General features: G+C 38.5%; 1 protein-coding gene across 1 annotated transcript; it reads left to right on the forward strand.

The window, feature by feature from the left end:
• Positions 1 to 529: 529 nt before the first annotated feature.
• Positions 530 to 13,347, forward strand: LOC103028963 (adenosine receptor A1). Its single transcript, XM_007247731.4, has 2 exons — positions 530 to 1,271; positions 10,375 to 13,347. Exons 1-2 carry the CDS (start codon positions 937 to 939, stop codon positions 11,033 to 11,035), a joined length of 996 nt encoding a protein of 331 aa, XP_007247793.2. The 5' UTR covers positions 530 to 936; the 3' UTR covers positions 11,036 to 13,347.
• The last annotated feature ends 3,633 nt before the right edge of the window (positions 13,348 to 16,980 follow it).

The raw sequence follows: 16,980 nt of genomic DNA on the forward strand, positions 1-16,980 counted from the left end.
ACTGGTTTGTTTACATACTATATAAAATAATTCCACAGCTGCTCTTGTATAGCTTTAATGCATTCAGTACTAAATTTACAATGTGAAAATTCATAAAAATAAATAAAACACATTGAATAAAAGGATGTTTGTCCAAACTTTTGTATATTGGTACTGTGTATGAATCTATACTATATAAAGCTATGTTGGAAATGTAAAAAAAATCTGAATTCAAATACAGTTTCATTTCAACTAAATTAACCAAAAAAACGAATTAATCATCAGTGTGTTTTTACACCTGTATTCCGAAATAATACCCGCCTTTCTGCTCTATTACTGGCTAGTAACAGCTCAGCTGCTGCGCTGTGATTGGCTAAGAGTTTCCTCGAGGGCTGAACGGCTCTGAGTGGCTCTTATTGGCGGAATACTGATCAGCTTCTTCGGCAAGTAGCGAATCGTAGCGCGTCGGGGGCGTAGCCTGCACGAAAACGGGTGGGAAACTCAGTGATGGGGAGCTCCAGATTTGAAACAGCGCTCACGTTGAGTCACAGTGAGTCAGTTTGGCTCGGGCGCGCGCGTGCATCGTGTTTGCTCGCTCGCTCGCTCGTTAGCGTGCGCTACGATTTTTGTTTGAAGTTGTAGCGTCGTGGAGTCGCAATCATGGATGTATCGTTACGCGTTTGCGGGCGCGAGTCGGCGGCGTTAGTGGCGGGACTGGACTGAGCTGAGCTGGACCGGGCAGACAAGCCAGACGTGGCGGGAATTGAAAGTATGGTTTGCAGGTTTCCAGATCGGTTCGTTTGGGTTTGCATGTTCTGTTCACCTCATTCCTCACCATGAAGGACCACCCCGATCTCCACACTGCTGGATCTTTTCAGGAACGCTCAATGAAGAAGTGACGGGAATTAGAAAGTGAGGGAAGTTTTGGAGACTAACTACCACCCCCAGGTTTTAAAGATGCCCGATGCCCTGCCACCTGCCCTGTACATGGTAATGGAAGTGGCCATCGCCATCTCCTCGGTCATGGGCAACGTGATGGTGGTCTGGGCGGTGAGGATGAACCGCTCTCTGCGGGACACGACCTTCTACTTCATTGTCAGCCTGGCTCTGGCCGACATCGCGGTGGGCGCACTGGTCATACCGCTGGCCATCACCATCAGCATCGGGCTCACCACTCACTTCTACAGCTGCTTACTGGTGGCGTGCACCGTGCTGGTCCTGACGCAGAGCTCCATCCTGGCGCTCCTCGCCATAGCCATTGACCGCTACTTGAGGGTCAAGATCCCCATGAGGTAATGCAAAATCATGCCACCTTTTCAATAGCCTGGATTTTAGTCTGTAGCCTAATGTCTTTTTTATTGACTGATTATCTGTCTGTGCACGTGGTGCACATACTGTATCTACTGCAGTGTCCTCTAAGTGTCCAGGGACTGGACTGTTTTTTGTTTGGGCATATCCTCCCCTTGCCCAGACCTGCCATAGATAGCAGCTATAGAGACCATTCTTACAAACTGTGGCTGCCACTAATCACTGACCACTTATTGCTGAGATAAACGTGTTACTTACTAGTGTAACTCTTGCAGAGATTTCCAGTGAACAATTCCAATGGTGAATTCTCAAAAGACCCAATTAAACCCAATCAAGTTTTTCCCCCCCAAGGCTTTCAGGCTTGTTTTGGCTAGGACAAATTAGCCTTATTTACAAGTAATAGTTTCTGATTAGGAATAATCTGATTCAATCTTCAAATGTAAACAAAGGCTCTTGAAAAGGCTTTTTACCTTTTCTCAGTTTCCTAAACCCATCCTTCAAGGTCACAAGGAGAAAGAAAAAGTATATATTGTTGTATATTTTTAAATCTGAAAACTTGTGTTGAAACAAGTTGAAAATTAGAAGTGAAACGTTTGGCCATAGACTGATTAACAAATACCAAACGAATACCAAACAGTTTTGTAGTTCGTTAATTTTTGCCATTTGTCACAGTTGCATAAATCAAATACAGTGACTGTATTTTTGTCTTGTTTTCCAAAAAAAGAAAAAGGCAAGACCACCATTAAAATATTAATTGAACGTTAGACATTTTTAACATCCCATCAGACATACTAACAAAACATAATATCGCTCAGTAAAAATTATTCTGTCTTTTCACTTCACTGCACAGTTATATCAGAATCATATAGGTATTGTTTGGTCAACATTACGGGTTATTTTCAGGAACGCTTAATGAAGACGTGACAGGAATTAGAAAGTGAGGAAATGTTTAGAGACTAACTACCACCACCAAGTTTAAAAGATACTTAAAAAACTGCCACCTGCCCAGTGCAGGGTAATGGAAGTGGCCATTGCTATCTTCTCGGTCATGGACAATTATTTCATAATCAAACAGGTATTGTTTAAGGGTGTAACACTACACACATAACACTTGGATAACACTATTGGATTCACCACAATTCACAAGTTTATTCTGATCCACATTTTATTAAAGAATGATAAAAACGCACTATGAGCCTTCAACTGGTCAGCAGAATGATTACTGTCTATGACATGAAATACATTAGATTGGATTAGAGTTGAGTGGATTGGATTGGTTTGAATTGGATTGTTGATTGATACTGGTTTCTCACAGATAATGTCAATATTTAGAAGAGATTTGTTTGGCACCTAGTGGTGAGAATTATTTCAATGATTTTAGTCCTGTCCAAATCTGCCAAGCCAATCATATTAATGTACAGCACACTCCCTCATCAGTAAAGTAGAGGGCAACTGAAGTCCCAGCACCTTTACCTTCCACCAACAATCCAAATTACAACCTTAGGTTATATTATTTCTGATGAAGAACATATAATCAGAGAAAATGTAGAATCTGATATTTTGCAATCTGACATTTAACATGTGATACTGATAACCCCATATACACACAGCATCACACAGCAAGTATAAATTGGCCCAAATCCAAATTAATTTTTGTCTTATGTGACTGTGTAATCTGTGTTAATGTGAAATGGCAAAAACACTGAATCAAAATCTTAATATATACGAAAAGTTTATATATCCAACATATCCAATACATATATGTGGTAATACGTCTCAGTTTGAACAGCCAAATTAGTTTTTTTTTTTTTTTTAATTCAGTGTGTTGTCATATCTCCAGGAGTATAGTTATCACAAAATACCATGAAATATTGTGATTTTTTAGGGTCATATCGTCCACCCCTAATGAACAGCCTAAAAACTTTGAAAAGCTGCTTTGTGAAAATAGCCACAATAAACCAATAAAATGGGCAGATCATGAGGATGTTTAGGATACGAAACATCTGTTTAAGGGAGCAAAAGCATCACATATTCATGGTCATCATTCTGGAATGTTGACAACAGTCCAAAGATCTTTTTAGTAGTTAATTAATGGTATTATTATGAAGTGCTTTGGTACAACCATCACTGCAGAGTTTAATATATTCATTGTATAGACAGAGTGGTCTGGTAGGTTTATTGGATATAATTGCTCCTCTACATTTTGACAGATTTGGTGCATGAACAAAAGACCAAAACAAAACACAGAATTTCACAAACATTTTTTTTGTTGATGTTTCTTTCATTTACATATTCTTACTAGAATATTTAGATGTCTCTAAATCCCCAAATGCCCAAACCTTACACACTGTCGCTTTAAACACATCATCAATATCGGTGTGAATTGTTGGTCACATGTAAACTCCTGTGAATTGCCAATATTTTTATGTTCGCAATAACTCTAATGCCCTGGGGACCTAAATCTGGCCTGGAGTTCATGACCCCTGATCTACCATCTATCAAACTGACATGTCTGATTGGCCAATCCCACTCTTAGTGTTTTCAGGGTCTGTAAAACCTGTCTATCCCACAGGCATTCAGGCATATTTTTACTCTTGGGAACAAACTGTGATGCGGCATCCTGGCCAACCGTGATCATGCGTTCTCAGAAACAGGCGAGTAAGGATGACTGGCCTCTGTGGGTTTTCAAGCAGCTGGATTTGATTGGCTTTAAAAACCTGCACTTTTAAATTAAAGACAGAGGTACTGGTTCTTGAACCATTTGTTAATACATCCTCTGGGGGAGTGGAACCCAAACCTGACCCTGGAACATTCCTGCTTGTATGTTTTAGTAGGCTGTGTTCACATTACAACCCTCATTAATTGGATCTTTACAGTTAACATAAGATCCTCCATCATAAGATCCTCCATTACTAGAAACACAAAATGGTATATTTATTGGTAACATTGTCCCAGGTTAGCAATGCTAGCAATACCCATTGTTAATAAAATATTATACAGTATTTTGCACATCTAAACAAGCATCTAAACACGTCCATATAGAGAAGTTGGACAGTACTGTGTGTGAGAGACACTAATAGGTAGAAATTGGGGTGAGCGATATGGCCCTAAAATAATATTACGTTTTTTCAATGTATTTTCACAATAGATATTCTTGTTGATATGACAAAACACTGAATTAATAAAAATATTTCAAAAATACACTAATGCAACAAAATGAAAATAAAATTTTATTATTGCATACGACATGATATGAAACACCCCTAACTGAGATATTAAAAAATACAAGAATTTTATCAGATTTGTAAGAGAAGTCAATGATCCAGAATGTCATGAGTCTATAATAATGCACTCCAAATATCTCCATATATCCAGGATTAAAGTAAAATAAATGAGACTGGACAGATATAATCTGTTTCTAAAATATATGTATAATGGGAAATGAGAACATTGTGAATTTTTCTTTTTGCTAAAAACAGCACTACCCTGTAGTCTCCTGATGTGATGATGGTTGGTGAGTCTCTCAGGACACTGTGAATAGGAATTCCCACTTCTAGGAGCGTTCCAGTTAAAATTTCCTAATATTAAACAACTTTCATCTGTTACAGGCAAAAAGATGTTTTAATAATGTTTAATATTTCACATTCAAATTTCATTATGATTAAAACCTCTATCCTTAAATAGATCTGCCAGTTGAGGAGTAGTGTAATAGTTGTACTAGATAAGATGATAAGATGACTTAAAATAGCTACAAAAAGTATTATTACACATTATTATTTGCATAAATATAATTCCATTTTTTTATTCTATCATATTTCAGAATTAGATATTTGCACCAAATATAGCTTTAATTCACTTTTCAGAATATGTTCAGTGTGTAAAAAAGCATTTTTTTTAAATGTTCTTAAATATATTGAAGAAAATGTAGTGTAACAATATACAGTAGATGTCAACTTTGTCATAAAAATTGGTATTAAAATACAGCAATGAAAAGATGAGTTTTTATTTTTGTAAAGTTACAGTTTTGGAAACACTTCTTTTGGGCAGCTATGGTATGGTATGCATATTGTAGACCCATGTAGATGTATAATGAATTTTTAACATTTATGTATAGGTTGTCTGACCAGGGGAGGTTGGGTCCCCCCTTATATATTAGCCTTGATAGTACAGGGTACAAGGTACAACGTTTCTTCTTACTTGAGCTCTGAGGGAGTTTTTTCTTGATACTGTTGCTCACTGGAGGTTCTGTGTTGTATTTTCTGTGTTTTGCCTGATTCTTTGTCCAGCTACAACTAGTGGTGGGCGATATGGCTCTAAAATAATATCACGATATTTCAGGGTATTTTTGCGATAACGATATACTTGGCGATATAGGAAAACAGAAAAATAATTAATTAATTTCAGGAATACAGTGTAAGAGTATAACAGCATAATCATAATGTGGCAAAATAAATAATATAGCATAAAATAATATAATGCAGCAAATAATATTGCAGAATATTTAGTGCATGCATATAAACTGCAAACTAAAACAATTATACAATAAATAAACCTAAAGCTTCACAGTAAATAATAGACTACTTTTAAGACAGAACAGCCCTGTTATCACGATATGGATTTTTAATATCACGATATTTCTGTCTTACGATATATTGTATACGATATAATATTGCCCACCCCTAGCTACAACAATTCTGTTATAGTTGTAAAAAGCTGTATAGAAACATTAGATTTGATTTAATTATTGGCTTGATGTAGGGGTGGGCAATATTATATCGTATACAATATATCGTGACAGAAATATTGTGATATCAAAAATCCATATTGTGAGTATAGAGATGTTCTGTCTTAAAAGTAGTCTATTATTTACTGTGAAGCTTTAGGTGTATTTATTGTATAATTGTTTTAGTTTGCAGTTTATATGCATGCACTAAATATTAGGGGTGGGAATCGTTTACTATCTCTCGATTCGATTCCGATTTTGGGGGCCACGATTCGATTCAAAATCGATTTTTGATTCAAAACGATTTGAATTATAAAAATTTCTGCTTCTGGCTTATGAATCTTATTGAAAAAAAACCCTCCATAATATACACTGGTCCTGGAGCAAGTAATGTGTTACAAAAACAATAAAATGTGCAGGAATGTGGGTCCTCAGTGACAGAGAAATCACTGGGATATCACAATGACGTTAATGAACAATAAATAAATAATAAATAACACTGCTTTATTACCAGGCTACTAGCGGTGGTGTGTAGGTGACGCTGCTGGGCTGATGTGATGATAGCAGTGAAGCGCTAAAGTTCAGGAGCAGCTGCTGATTAACTAGTTAACTTTAAGGTCGTTGTATTTCTTCAGAAAGGGGGCAGGAGGTGGAGAAATTAATTCATATTGTCCATTCCTTAATTCCTCTGTGATGAGGAGCTGAAATTAGCTCTGATTAGCTTATTGTTATTTTTCCGTTCCGCCTTAAATGCTGCAGCCCGCTGCCACCTGTAGCGTTATTTAAGGTGGAACTGGAAAGTTAGCTAGTTAGCTAGCTAACAGTTACTGAAACTAACTACTAGCGATCTTTTTTATGCTTGTTATGAAGCATTCTGCCATAAAACATTGAAACTACACGTTAATCTAAGGTAATATAGTGCTTGTTCTGCCATCTTACCGGTGATTCTCAAACACCTACGCTCTGTGTGTGTCTGGAAGATCTCCGTTTGAAGGGACAAGCCCTATCCCCAGGGTTGCCAGGTCCAACAAAAATACCCAGCCCAAAATCAGTCTAAAACCCGCCCCTCAGAATCGATTTTGGGACATTTTAAATCGATTCTGAATCGTAGTAAATGAGAATCAAGATTCTTATGTGAATCGATTTTTTGGCACACCTCTACTAAATATTCTGCAATATTTTTTGCTGCATTATATTATTTTATGCTAAACTATTTATTTTGCCGCATTATGATTATGCTGTTATACTCTTATACTATATTCCTGAAATTAATTCATTCTTTTTCTGTTTTCCTATATCGGCAAGTATATCGTTATCGCAAAAATACCCTGAAATATAGTGATATTATTTTAGAGCCATATCGCCCACCCCTAGTTTGATGCTTTATAATAACAGTGGCATTAGGGTGTGAGGAGTAGCTTTGGAATGGAGACATACTGTAGTTTGGTGTGTTAATCAGTGATTGATGACTTCTAGGTTAATAGTTACTCAATTTTTGGCCCAAATTGTATTATATGTTTTTATTGGCAGAATTCCTGGAATATATGTTCACAGCCTTCCACAGTTACACCTGCCAGTGTGAGAACACACTCCCTGTTATTGCTTTATTCTTGTAAATCAGGTCTATTGGCAAAAGTTCAAAGAAAGTGCTGTGATTTCTGTGGAAATTGAGCTGGTGCCACACCTTTGAACCTGTTAGAATGTATTTGTTACACTGTGTGAATGATTGATTAGATTTAGTTTCACTCTGCAGTTTGGGGACTAAGCACAGTGTATGACTTTATTACATCATGTCGTCATCACATGCGAGAGCTGTATCTCCGTATACTTCACATCGATTGGGTTATATGATGTTGTCAGTTTGGCAATACCCGATAGTCCTATATTAGGAATGACAGTGACACATTTCCCATCAGATTTCTGTTCATAAATAAGGGTTAATCTACAGTTACAGTAGATACAGTAATCACCAGCATAATCTGATGTGACAATACTATAGCGACTATAATGTCTTTACACCAAGGGGAGACGGATTTCAGCACCCCTACTTTTTCTTCTTCTATTGTTTAATGAATGACCATAGCCTTCCTCAACTTGTAATTTGTCAGACTCCCTTCAAGTGCATGTGCATCCCACAGCAGAATCGGCATAACAGATTCAACTCAGATTTATTTTATTCTGTTTCTAAATAAGAGTTAATGTACAGTTAAAGTAGATACAGGAGCCACCAGCATCTTCTGTTGTACCCATACTGCATGAACAACAGGAGATAGATTTGAGCAAAACACCACTTCTTTTTCTTCTTCTGTTGTTTAATGAATGACCATAGCCTTTCTCAAGTCTAAACTCAGATTTCTTTTATTTCTGCTTATAAATAAGGGTTAATCTACAGTTACAGTAGATATAGTAATCACTAGCATAATTTGTTTGACCAGTACTGTAGTGTGACATGTCTTTACACACAGATTTCAGCACACCACCACTTCTTTTTCTTCTTCTATTGTTTAACAAATGACCATAGCCCTCCTCAACTTCTTGTAATTGGTCATGCTCCCTTTGAGTGTAGACCTCCTGCAGCAAAATAAACGTAACAGATTGAACTCTGATTAATTTTTATTTACAGTAGCTACAGGAATCACCAGCATCATCTGTTGTACCCATACTGCATGACCAAGGGGAGACAGATTTCAGCACAACACCACTACTTTTTAGAGTCATATCGTCCACCCCTATCACAGAGGACCCCTCATAAAAGAGAAAATTACCCCAGGACCCCCTGAGAAACTAACCCTGTCCAAATAGAGCTTTATTCCCGTCCGGGCGCACATCTGAGTTTCGTCACCTCGTGTTTAATAAAATATCTATCGGCCCACATTTCCGCGGAGATCCACTTAAACACAGCAGCGAGTGGAAATGGAGGAGCTACTGAACACGAGGTCATGTGACCAAGAAAGCCAAAAAACTCATTGGTTCTCCTGTTTTTTCAGTCGCTGTCCGAAAGCAAAGAGTTATATCACTAAATAGAAGTGTGAAATATTTTTCACAGACGTCCCTCTGAGAAACTCATCCCGTCCGGATAGGGCTTTAGCCTATTTTTAAAGGCAAGGCTACTTAAGATGCAAGTGAACAGTTATTTAAAATAACTGGAGATTAAATGACAAGATCTTAACTGGCCTGTAGTTGGCTTTAAAGGTTTTGGCTTTAAAGGTTAAGTTTTATTGGGTTTCTCCCAGACTTTGCTGAGGTAAGTGCTGCTAGGTGCTTGTTTTACTGGGGTAATTTAATGGCTGCGTGAGTAGCGTGCTCCAGTGCTCACGGTTTGTATTGTGTGAAGATGAATGGTGAAAGTGGAGGGAAAGTATATGGAGAACGGGACTCAAACTGAGGTTAGACATGCTGAATTACAGCATGGACTGCATACAGTGTAGAGCTGCACTGGAGTAATTGAATTAGGAACACTAACATCCAGTGTTAATGCATTGTAATGTACTGTAATGAAGTGATTGGTTAGAATTGGCAGTCGTATCTAAGTGTAGGGCCAGTATACATAGTATATCGTATCTATAGTATAGGGCCAGTGTCACACTAAAGACTGTATGTTTACATTGTACATTCTATTTTTTATTTTTTTATTTGATTGTATTTATATGTATCTTTATATTTTATATATTTTATTTTGTAAGTTTGTGTATTCATCTATCTATCTATCTATCTATCTATCTATCTATCTATCTATCTATCTATCTATCTATCTATCTATCTATCTATCTATCTATCTATCTATCTATCTATCGTATTGATGCGAGTTTTCATTGCATAACTTAAATAGTCTAAAGGTATTTCGTCTTTTTTTTTTATTCAAAGAAAACAATAGAACTACAGTTTAAAAATTATAATTGGATATTTTGAACATTCTGTCAGACAGACCAACAAATCAAAATATGTCTTAATCATCAAAAAAATTGTTCAGTATAAGTTATTCAGTCTTTTTACCTCTTTGCCATTTCTGTGCAAATAAATTTTGGAATTATTTTCCCTTTCTCACTACTCAAGTGCATGTAAACATGATTAAATTAACTCAGATTTTCTGCTGTTATCTGATTATTAAGTGAACTTGAAAACTTACTCAGTGTTATCTTTTAAAAACAACTAGGGCATCCTCTAAATCGAATATTCTTCACAACGTAAAAAAGAAAATCAAATAGTGAAAATCTCAAAAGTAGCATTCCAATTTGGAGCAAGATTTTATATTTTTGATTGTACAATATATCAATATTCATCTATTCTTCCATAGTTTTAAATGCAAAGTGCTCTAACTCTTGTTCTGATCTTTTCTTTTCCATATCCTCCTTTGTATTCTGCAGCTACAAGCGAGTGGTGACTCCGAAACGAGCCGGGACAGCAGTGGTGGTGTGCTGGACAGTGGCCATCGTTGTGGGCCTGACCCCCATGCTGGGCTGGAACAACCTGGAGAGGCTAAAAGAGACGACGGACACTCTGAACAAAAGCCTCCTCATCACCTGTCAGTTCGAGACGGTCATCAGCATGGAGTACATGGTCTACTTCAACTTCTTCGGCTGGGTGCTGCCACCGCTGGTGGTCATGCTGCTCATATACGCCGAGATCTTCTACATGATCCACAAACAGCTTAATAAGAAAGTCACGGCCAGCCAGACTGACCCCAGCCGTTACTACGGCAAGGAGCTGAAACTGGCCAAATCCCTGGCGCTTGTGCTCTTTCTGTTTGCCATCAGCTGGCTGCCTCTGCACGTCCTGAACTGCATCACGCTCTTCAGCCCAAAGTTTGAGAAAAAGATCCTCATCTACGTGGCCATCTTGCTGAGTCACGGCAACTCGGCCGTCAACCCGGTCGTGTACGCCTTCCGCATCAAGAAGTTCCGCAACTCTTTCCTGAAGATCTGGAAGCAGTACTTCTGCTGCCGGGAAGTGTCCCGGCAGGTCGAGCGAGGCAGCCAGCGACGGGAGAGCCAGGAGAAGAGAGTGAGGCGTCACTACGAGATTTGAACTCGTTGAGTTTGAGCCCAGACTGGAGACTTGGGGTACTCCCTTGAGAAGTAGGAGCGGATTATTTATGGTGGACCTTTTGGGAATTGGAATGGGAATGGGAATGAAAAGGCAATGACGTGTGGGGGAGCTGCTGCCAATAAATCAACATCTAGGCTAATGACCCTGTGATGTTTTTGACCCCTACACTTGGAAATCAAATAATTCGTTCCTTTTTTCCTTTTCCCTTTTTTCCTTTAAAGAGGGGGGAAAAAGGTTCCATTTTCAAGATCCCCTGCCAGCAGAACCGTCTGCCCGAAATGTTCACTAAGGCACATGTTCATGAAGTCAATGATGCAGGAACATTGACGCAGTCGACCATCTGCGAGGACCCATTAAATAAATGAAAACTGCCTGTTTTAGTGAACTCGCCAGCCAATCCATACGGCACACTCTTGGCACTCTCATTTTTTTGAAAAGTGTTCGCTTTGATGCGGCTAACTACTGTGAATCGCTTCAAGCCAAGACAGGCCTTGACGTGGGTATGTAACATACCAGAGTTGGCTTGAGGAAGTGCCAAGAAGCCACTGAAGCTACTGATCTGGTTCCTTTCCGTCATCTTTGTTCTGAATTAGTGGGAAGAGGCAGTATTAAAAAGACCCGGTTCACACCTGGCATTTAACTCTCCTTAAGGAAGGATACAGATGAAAGACACAACAAATGAAATGAATCGCTGATTCACTGAATCACTTTGGAAGGTGACTCGGTTTCCCAACAGTAATCAGCTGTGCAATGAATGACTTTCAGAGTGTTGGTTCACATTGATTCTATCGTTCATTCACAAACGTGCAGTCAAGTCGACTGCTTCCTTTGCCTTAAAGAGAATTTGGATCTGCTCGATCAGTTCCTTTTTGCTGCTTGACATCGGATTTCAGTTGTGTTTTAGAGTTTTTATGTCTGTTTATTTGTTTGTTTGTTTGATTTAATCTGATGGAATGTTTCTTTATTACGATACAAAAAGGTTTACTCATCTCATGTGTTTTACAGCTGTGACAGAAGTAACCACTGGAAGATGAATTAGAATACCTTTTATGAATGTAGTCTTTTTCATATCTTCTTGCCTTTAAGGTTGCGTTCACACTGCAGGTAGAAGTGGCCCAAAATCAGATTTCTTTTAACATATTTAAGGTGCGACAGGTGGATGGGCTACATTTTATTTATTTATTTTTATTTTTTTATTTATATCCCGTTTTCTCCCCAATTTACATGGACAATTACCCAACCCACTTATTAGGACTCCCTCTATCACTAGTGATGCCCCAACACCAGGAGGATGAAGAGGGTGAAGCACATGCCTCCTCCAACACATGTGAAGTCAGACTCTGCCTCTTTTTGAACTGCTGCTGATGTAGCATTACCGAGTAGTATCACAGCGCACTTCTGCTTATTGACATTACCCTTTGGAGTGATGTTGGGAGAGAGCGCCGTCTACCCACCCATAGAGAGAGCAAAGCCAATTGTGCTCTCTCAGGAATCTGGTAGACGATGGCAAGCTACATGAACAGGTGCTGGACCACTCCATTTTTAACATTTGGTATAAAAATTTGGATACATGTATCTGGTCTGTGGTATTATAATTCAAGGTTGATTGACACTTTTGTGTTAAATTAAAGCTGCAGATACTACTGTTGAGCTTTCTCAAGTGGCCTTCACCATTGTGAGTCTTTATACTTGTGCATTGGTGTGTAGGCTTAGCAGACCATCACATGTGACATTTAGCTTTGGGGGTTTTCACACGTTTGTTTCTGTGGTCCAAAATAGCTAACAAGTTTGTTTACTTTGAGCATTTTCTCCTTGATTTGGTTTTGCCTTTACACAAGAAAAATCGCAAGTGGAACAAAATGTATTGCAACAATCTACGTGAACATGTTCCCTCTGCCAATTGGTGAGAGCTATCTGGGACAGGAGCAAGAAAGTAAATACAGGAAGGTCCTGTGTTCCAGACCAGCACATACTGTATATTTGTGCAGTGGAAAGTTTGGTTAACTATATGTGCAGTGCAGTCACATATGTTTTTTGTAAAGCTCCATGCAGTCTTTCCAGTGCTAAACAAAGTTGTGTGGAAGTGAGTGAGTGAGAGTGGTGAGCGCTGCAATAACTTTGCTCAGTGTGAAAACTGTTCAGCATGTTTGAGGTAATAAATCAGGTTAAACTGCACCTGAACAAATTTGATGATTGTGTTGAATCGAGGATGTTCTCACCACAAACAAACTACTTCAGATTTCTCGGTGTGGTTGTTTTGGTCCACACCTGAGTGAGATTACTCACTCGATTTAACACCTGTTGAAATAAAGCACATCAAGGGCATAAATAGTGCTGGTGTGAAAACATTCTTAGTTACAGGCTTAGGTGCAACCGCTCCATGTTTCTGAAGTGAAAACTAAACATGTAGTTTACAGAATTAAAGGACACAAAATACGGCTTGTGCCTCAACAGCATTTTCGGCATCAACCGAAACTTTATGTGAAGCAATACTCTTTTGCTAATATGTGTAAGTTTACAGTTAGTTATTTCTAAATTGAGTAAATCTGATTTGGGTCACCTTACCTGCTGTGTGAACGTAGCCTTAGTGTCCAACAGTCCAAGTCCAACAAACTACCTTATTGTGATGTATTGGATAAACATCAAGTGACCACATCACTTTTGCACGATTATCTCTCAGCGGCTAAACTGTCGTGTGAACCCGTGAAGTGTTCAGTATCATGCTCAGTATCAGACAATGCTTTGAGCCGGAGAACCGAGAAATAAGTGTGCCACAATGGACAAAGACAGAACCATCAATAAATCTAGTGTAAAAAAACACAAACAAAGACCTGGTGTTGTGTTTCTGCTCAGAATAGAATGTAGGTTTGCACATTCTATCACTTCAGCATTATTATTGCAGTGTGTGCAGGACGTACAATATCACATGAGCCACATTAATTCATTCACTACATGCTGCAAACTGAAATGCTCCAGTGGAAACTGCTTATCTGGACGAATTCTAAACTTTTACCTATGATTTTGGCTGTGATTTACTGTAACCTAATCTGTGAGTGGAAACTTTTTAGAGAAACCGTGACACTATGTATCCGTTTGTTTGTGGACATACATGATCATCAATGCGCTCAACTGCTTTAAGTTACACCTTTTGGAAAATACTGTAAGGAGCAAAAGTATTAGGACACCGGCTCTTTATTATTTCTTCTAAAGTTTAATAAAGAGAGTTTATTCTGCTTTTGTTGAAGCAACTGTCCCTACTGTCCAGAGAAAAGAGGCTTTCTATAAGGTTTTGGACCACATCTTTAGAATGTCACATTTTGGGTGAGACTTTTAAAAAATATATTGATATTTGATGCCACATAATGATAATGTATTGCAATATCAGTATTTTGTAGGCAATTCTGTATGTTTAATATACTGTATGTTTTTGCACTATAAAGCGCATTGGATTATAAGACGCACTATCAATGAACATCTATTTTCTGGTCTATTTTCATACATATAGTTCACCATATTATAAGGCGAATTATGTGACCCTAGTAAGGAACAGGGGTGTCACCATGTTTCCCTTCTAATTCAGCAGGTCTTGTTGCTTTGTGGTAGTAGGGTGATACCTAAGTTAAGTAACGGTAATCTAAGCTGTTATTCTTAAAAAAAACGAGCACTGGATGTTAATCTACACAGATTTCTCTCCTGAAAACTGTTTATTTGGATGAGTAAAGCACCTCTGTTTATTTACAGTAAGCTTAAATTTCCTGATTTCTCCAGCACTAAGGCTGGAGCATTTGCATTAGCCACTAACCGACAGCGCTACACTAAGAAATCCTAAGTGTTCTGTTTAGCCAGGGTGATATCAGCTAGTGGTTTCTTCCCACATAGGTTGTTTTAACATGGTATAAGTGCTGATTACAGCCCAATATACTCACTCACCTTTGAATGTTAGAAAGAGTTAGTGCTTATCGTGGTTAGCAGCTAATGCTAATTCTGTTCCAGCAGTGCTAGATGGGGTTAGCAGCAGGCTACAGTTTAATAATACTCACCTCTGAACAGGGAAAGAGCTATTAGCAGCTATAGCAAATAGTGCTCCAGCCTCGGTCCTGGAGAATCTGAAACTCTTTTATAACGCTGTACTTCAGCGGAGTGGCTTTACTGATCCTTGTAACTTAACTGGTAAAATAAGATGCACTGACGATTTTTGGGAAAAAGTCTTTTAAGTCTGCCTTATAGTGCAGAAAATATGGTACATAACCCAGACCTATGAAATCATCACTAAAATCAACAGTAAAAAAATATCCAAACATTTTGTGACCTTAAAACTAAATTTAGAGATTTAAAAAGATACTTTAAGCATCTGCAGAAACCTTCTCATTCACATGATTGATTGATACCACCATGAACCAACACTACACACCTGAGGGCACACTTTAGAGTTTGGAACCGTATCCTTTACTCTTTGCTGTGACAAGCAGGCATTTTATAAAATGTCTGAGATTGGAAAGGACAGATGTCAGGCAGCTCCCAAACTTTGCATTTGACGATGCTTTGCTTGTTTACCTCAACCCAACTTACTCTCAGAACAGTGTGCCAGATGTATCGGATATATCTTCTATATCATCAGCTCAGATAATGTCTGTTATTAATCACAGCTATGATTGGTCTATTAATCCAAACCATAGCTTCGGTCTATTTGCATCATGAAGATGTGCATGTCCTCTATCTCTATTGTTTTAAGCAGCCCCAGATGTACATAAGTATCCTCTTGTTGGCTATGGAAACCTCTCACAGTGAGGGCTAGCCAGGCTCAATACAGCCTCCATACCGTGGGGTTAGTAAGTCTAATGGCAGGCATGGGCTAGAGGGTCATAAACCTTCCCTCAGACACGGAGCTGTGGAGTAGTGGAAGAACTGTGTTCTCTGGAATTATCATTCAACATCTTGACTTACATAATAGCCTTTATTGTTGAATGCAAACAAATCCCCACAGCTCTGCTCCAGAATCTACTAGAAAGACCCAATCGGTTTGTCCAAATAGTGTTAACTTTTGGTGTGGTGCAGTGGATAACACCACTACCTGCCAGTGAGCTAACCACCACATTGTGGAGTTCAATTCCCAACCTGGGTGATAAATGCTGCGCTACACCAATAAGATTCCTTGGGCTAGACTCCAAAAACTACATCGGCCCACCTTTATAATGGGAATAACCTTGTAAGTCGCTGTGGATAAGAGCGTCAGCTAAATGCCGTAAATGTTTTTTCCCTGATGAACATTTATTTAAATTGATTAAACCCAGTTGAATAGTTTTTTTTTTTGCTACCATATGAATGAAGATTTGAGTGAACTGTAGCCATAATCCACATATCATATCAAACTACAGAACCTACTAATCTAACCAGCACACCGTTTTTAAAAACGGTGATTAATTTAACTCAAAAAGACAGTCAGCAGCGCCGGTTAGCTGTTAGCCATTTTTGCTAATCACTATTGTGAGTTTCAAGAGTCCTCAGATCAGCTTGTATATTTTTACTTCGATACCAAAAATAATTAAGAACATCCAATTCATTTTATTTAATTTAGACTTTACTAAGTTAACTTTTGACCACTAAGCGCTAGCCTGCTGCTAACCCTAGCTACCACCTTTTGGAACACCATTCGCGTTAGTCGCTAATCGCACAAAGTGCTAGCTCTTTCTCTGTTCAGAGGTAAGTATATCGGACTGTAGCCTGCATGTTAACTTTGTTAAAACAAGCTATGCGGGACTAACCGCTAGCTAATATCTCCCTGGTTTACTGAAACACACTGGGTCTTTCAGTGTAGTGCTGTCAGGCAGCATTAGCCGCTAACCACGGCTAGCCGTATTGAAAATCTGGAAATCTAAGCTTACTGTAAATAAAAGGAAGCACTTTACTCATCAAAATAAACGGTT

The sequence above is a fragment of the Astyanax mexicanus genome, chromosome 24 (assembly GCF_023375975.1).
Source record: "Astyanax mexicanus isolate ESR-SI-001 chromosome 24, AstMex3_surface, whole genome shotgun sequence".
In the NCBI taxonomy this organism is placed as follows: domain Eukaryota; kingdom Metazoa; phylum Chordata; class Actinopteri; order Characiformes; family Acestrorhamphidae; genus Astyanax; species Astyanax mexicanus.

What these genes read in the sequence shown, in the direction of transcription:
- LOC103028963 (XM_007247731.4), top strand. Translation starts at nt 937, where the DNA reads ATGCCCGATGCCCTGCCACCTGCCCTGTACATGGTAATGGAAGTGGCC. An exon ending in AGGGTCAAGATCCCCATGAG is followed by an intron (nt 1,272 to 10,374) that starts GTAATGCAAAAT and finishes TGTATTCTGCAG; the next exon opens with CTACAAGCGAGTGGTGACTC.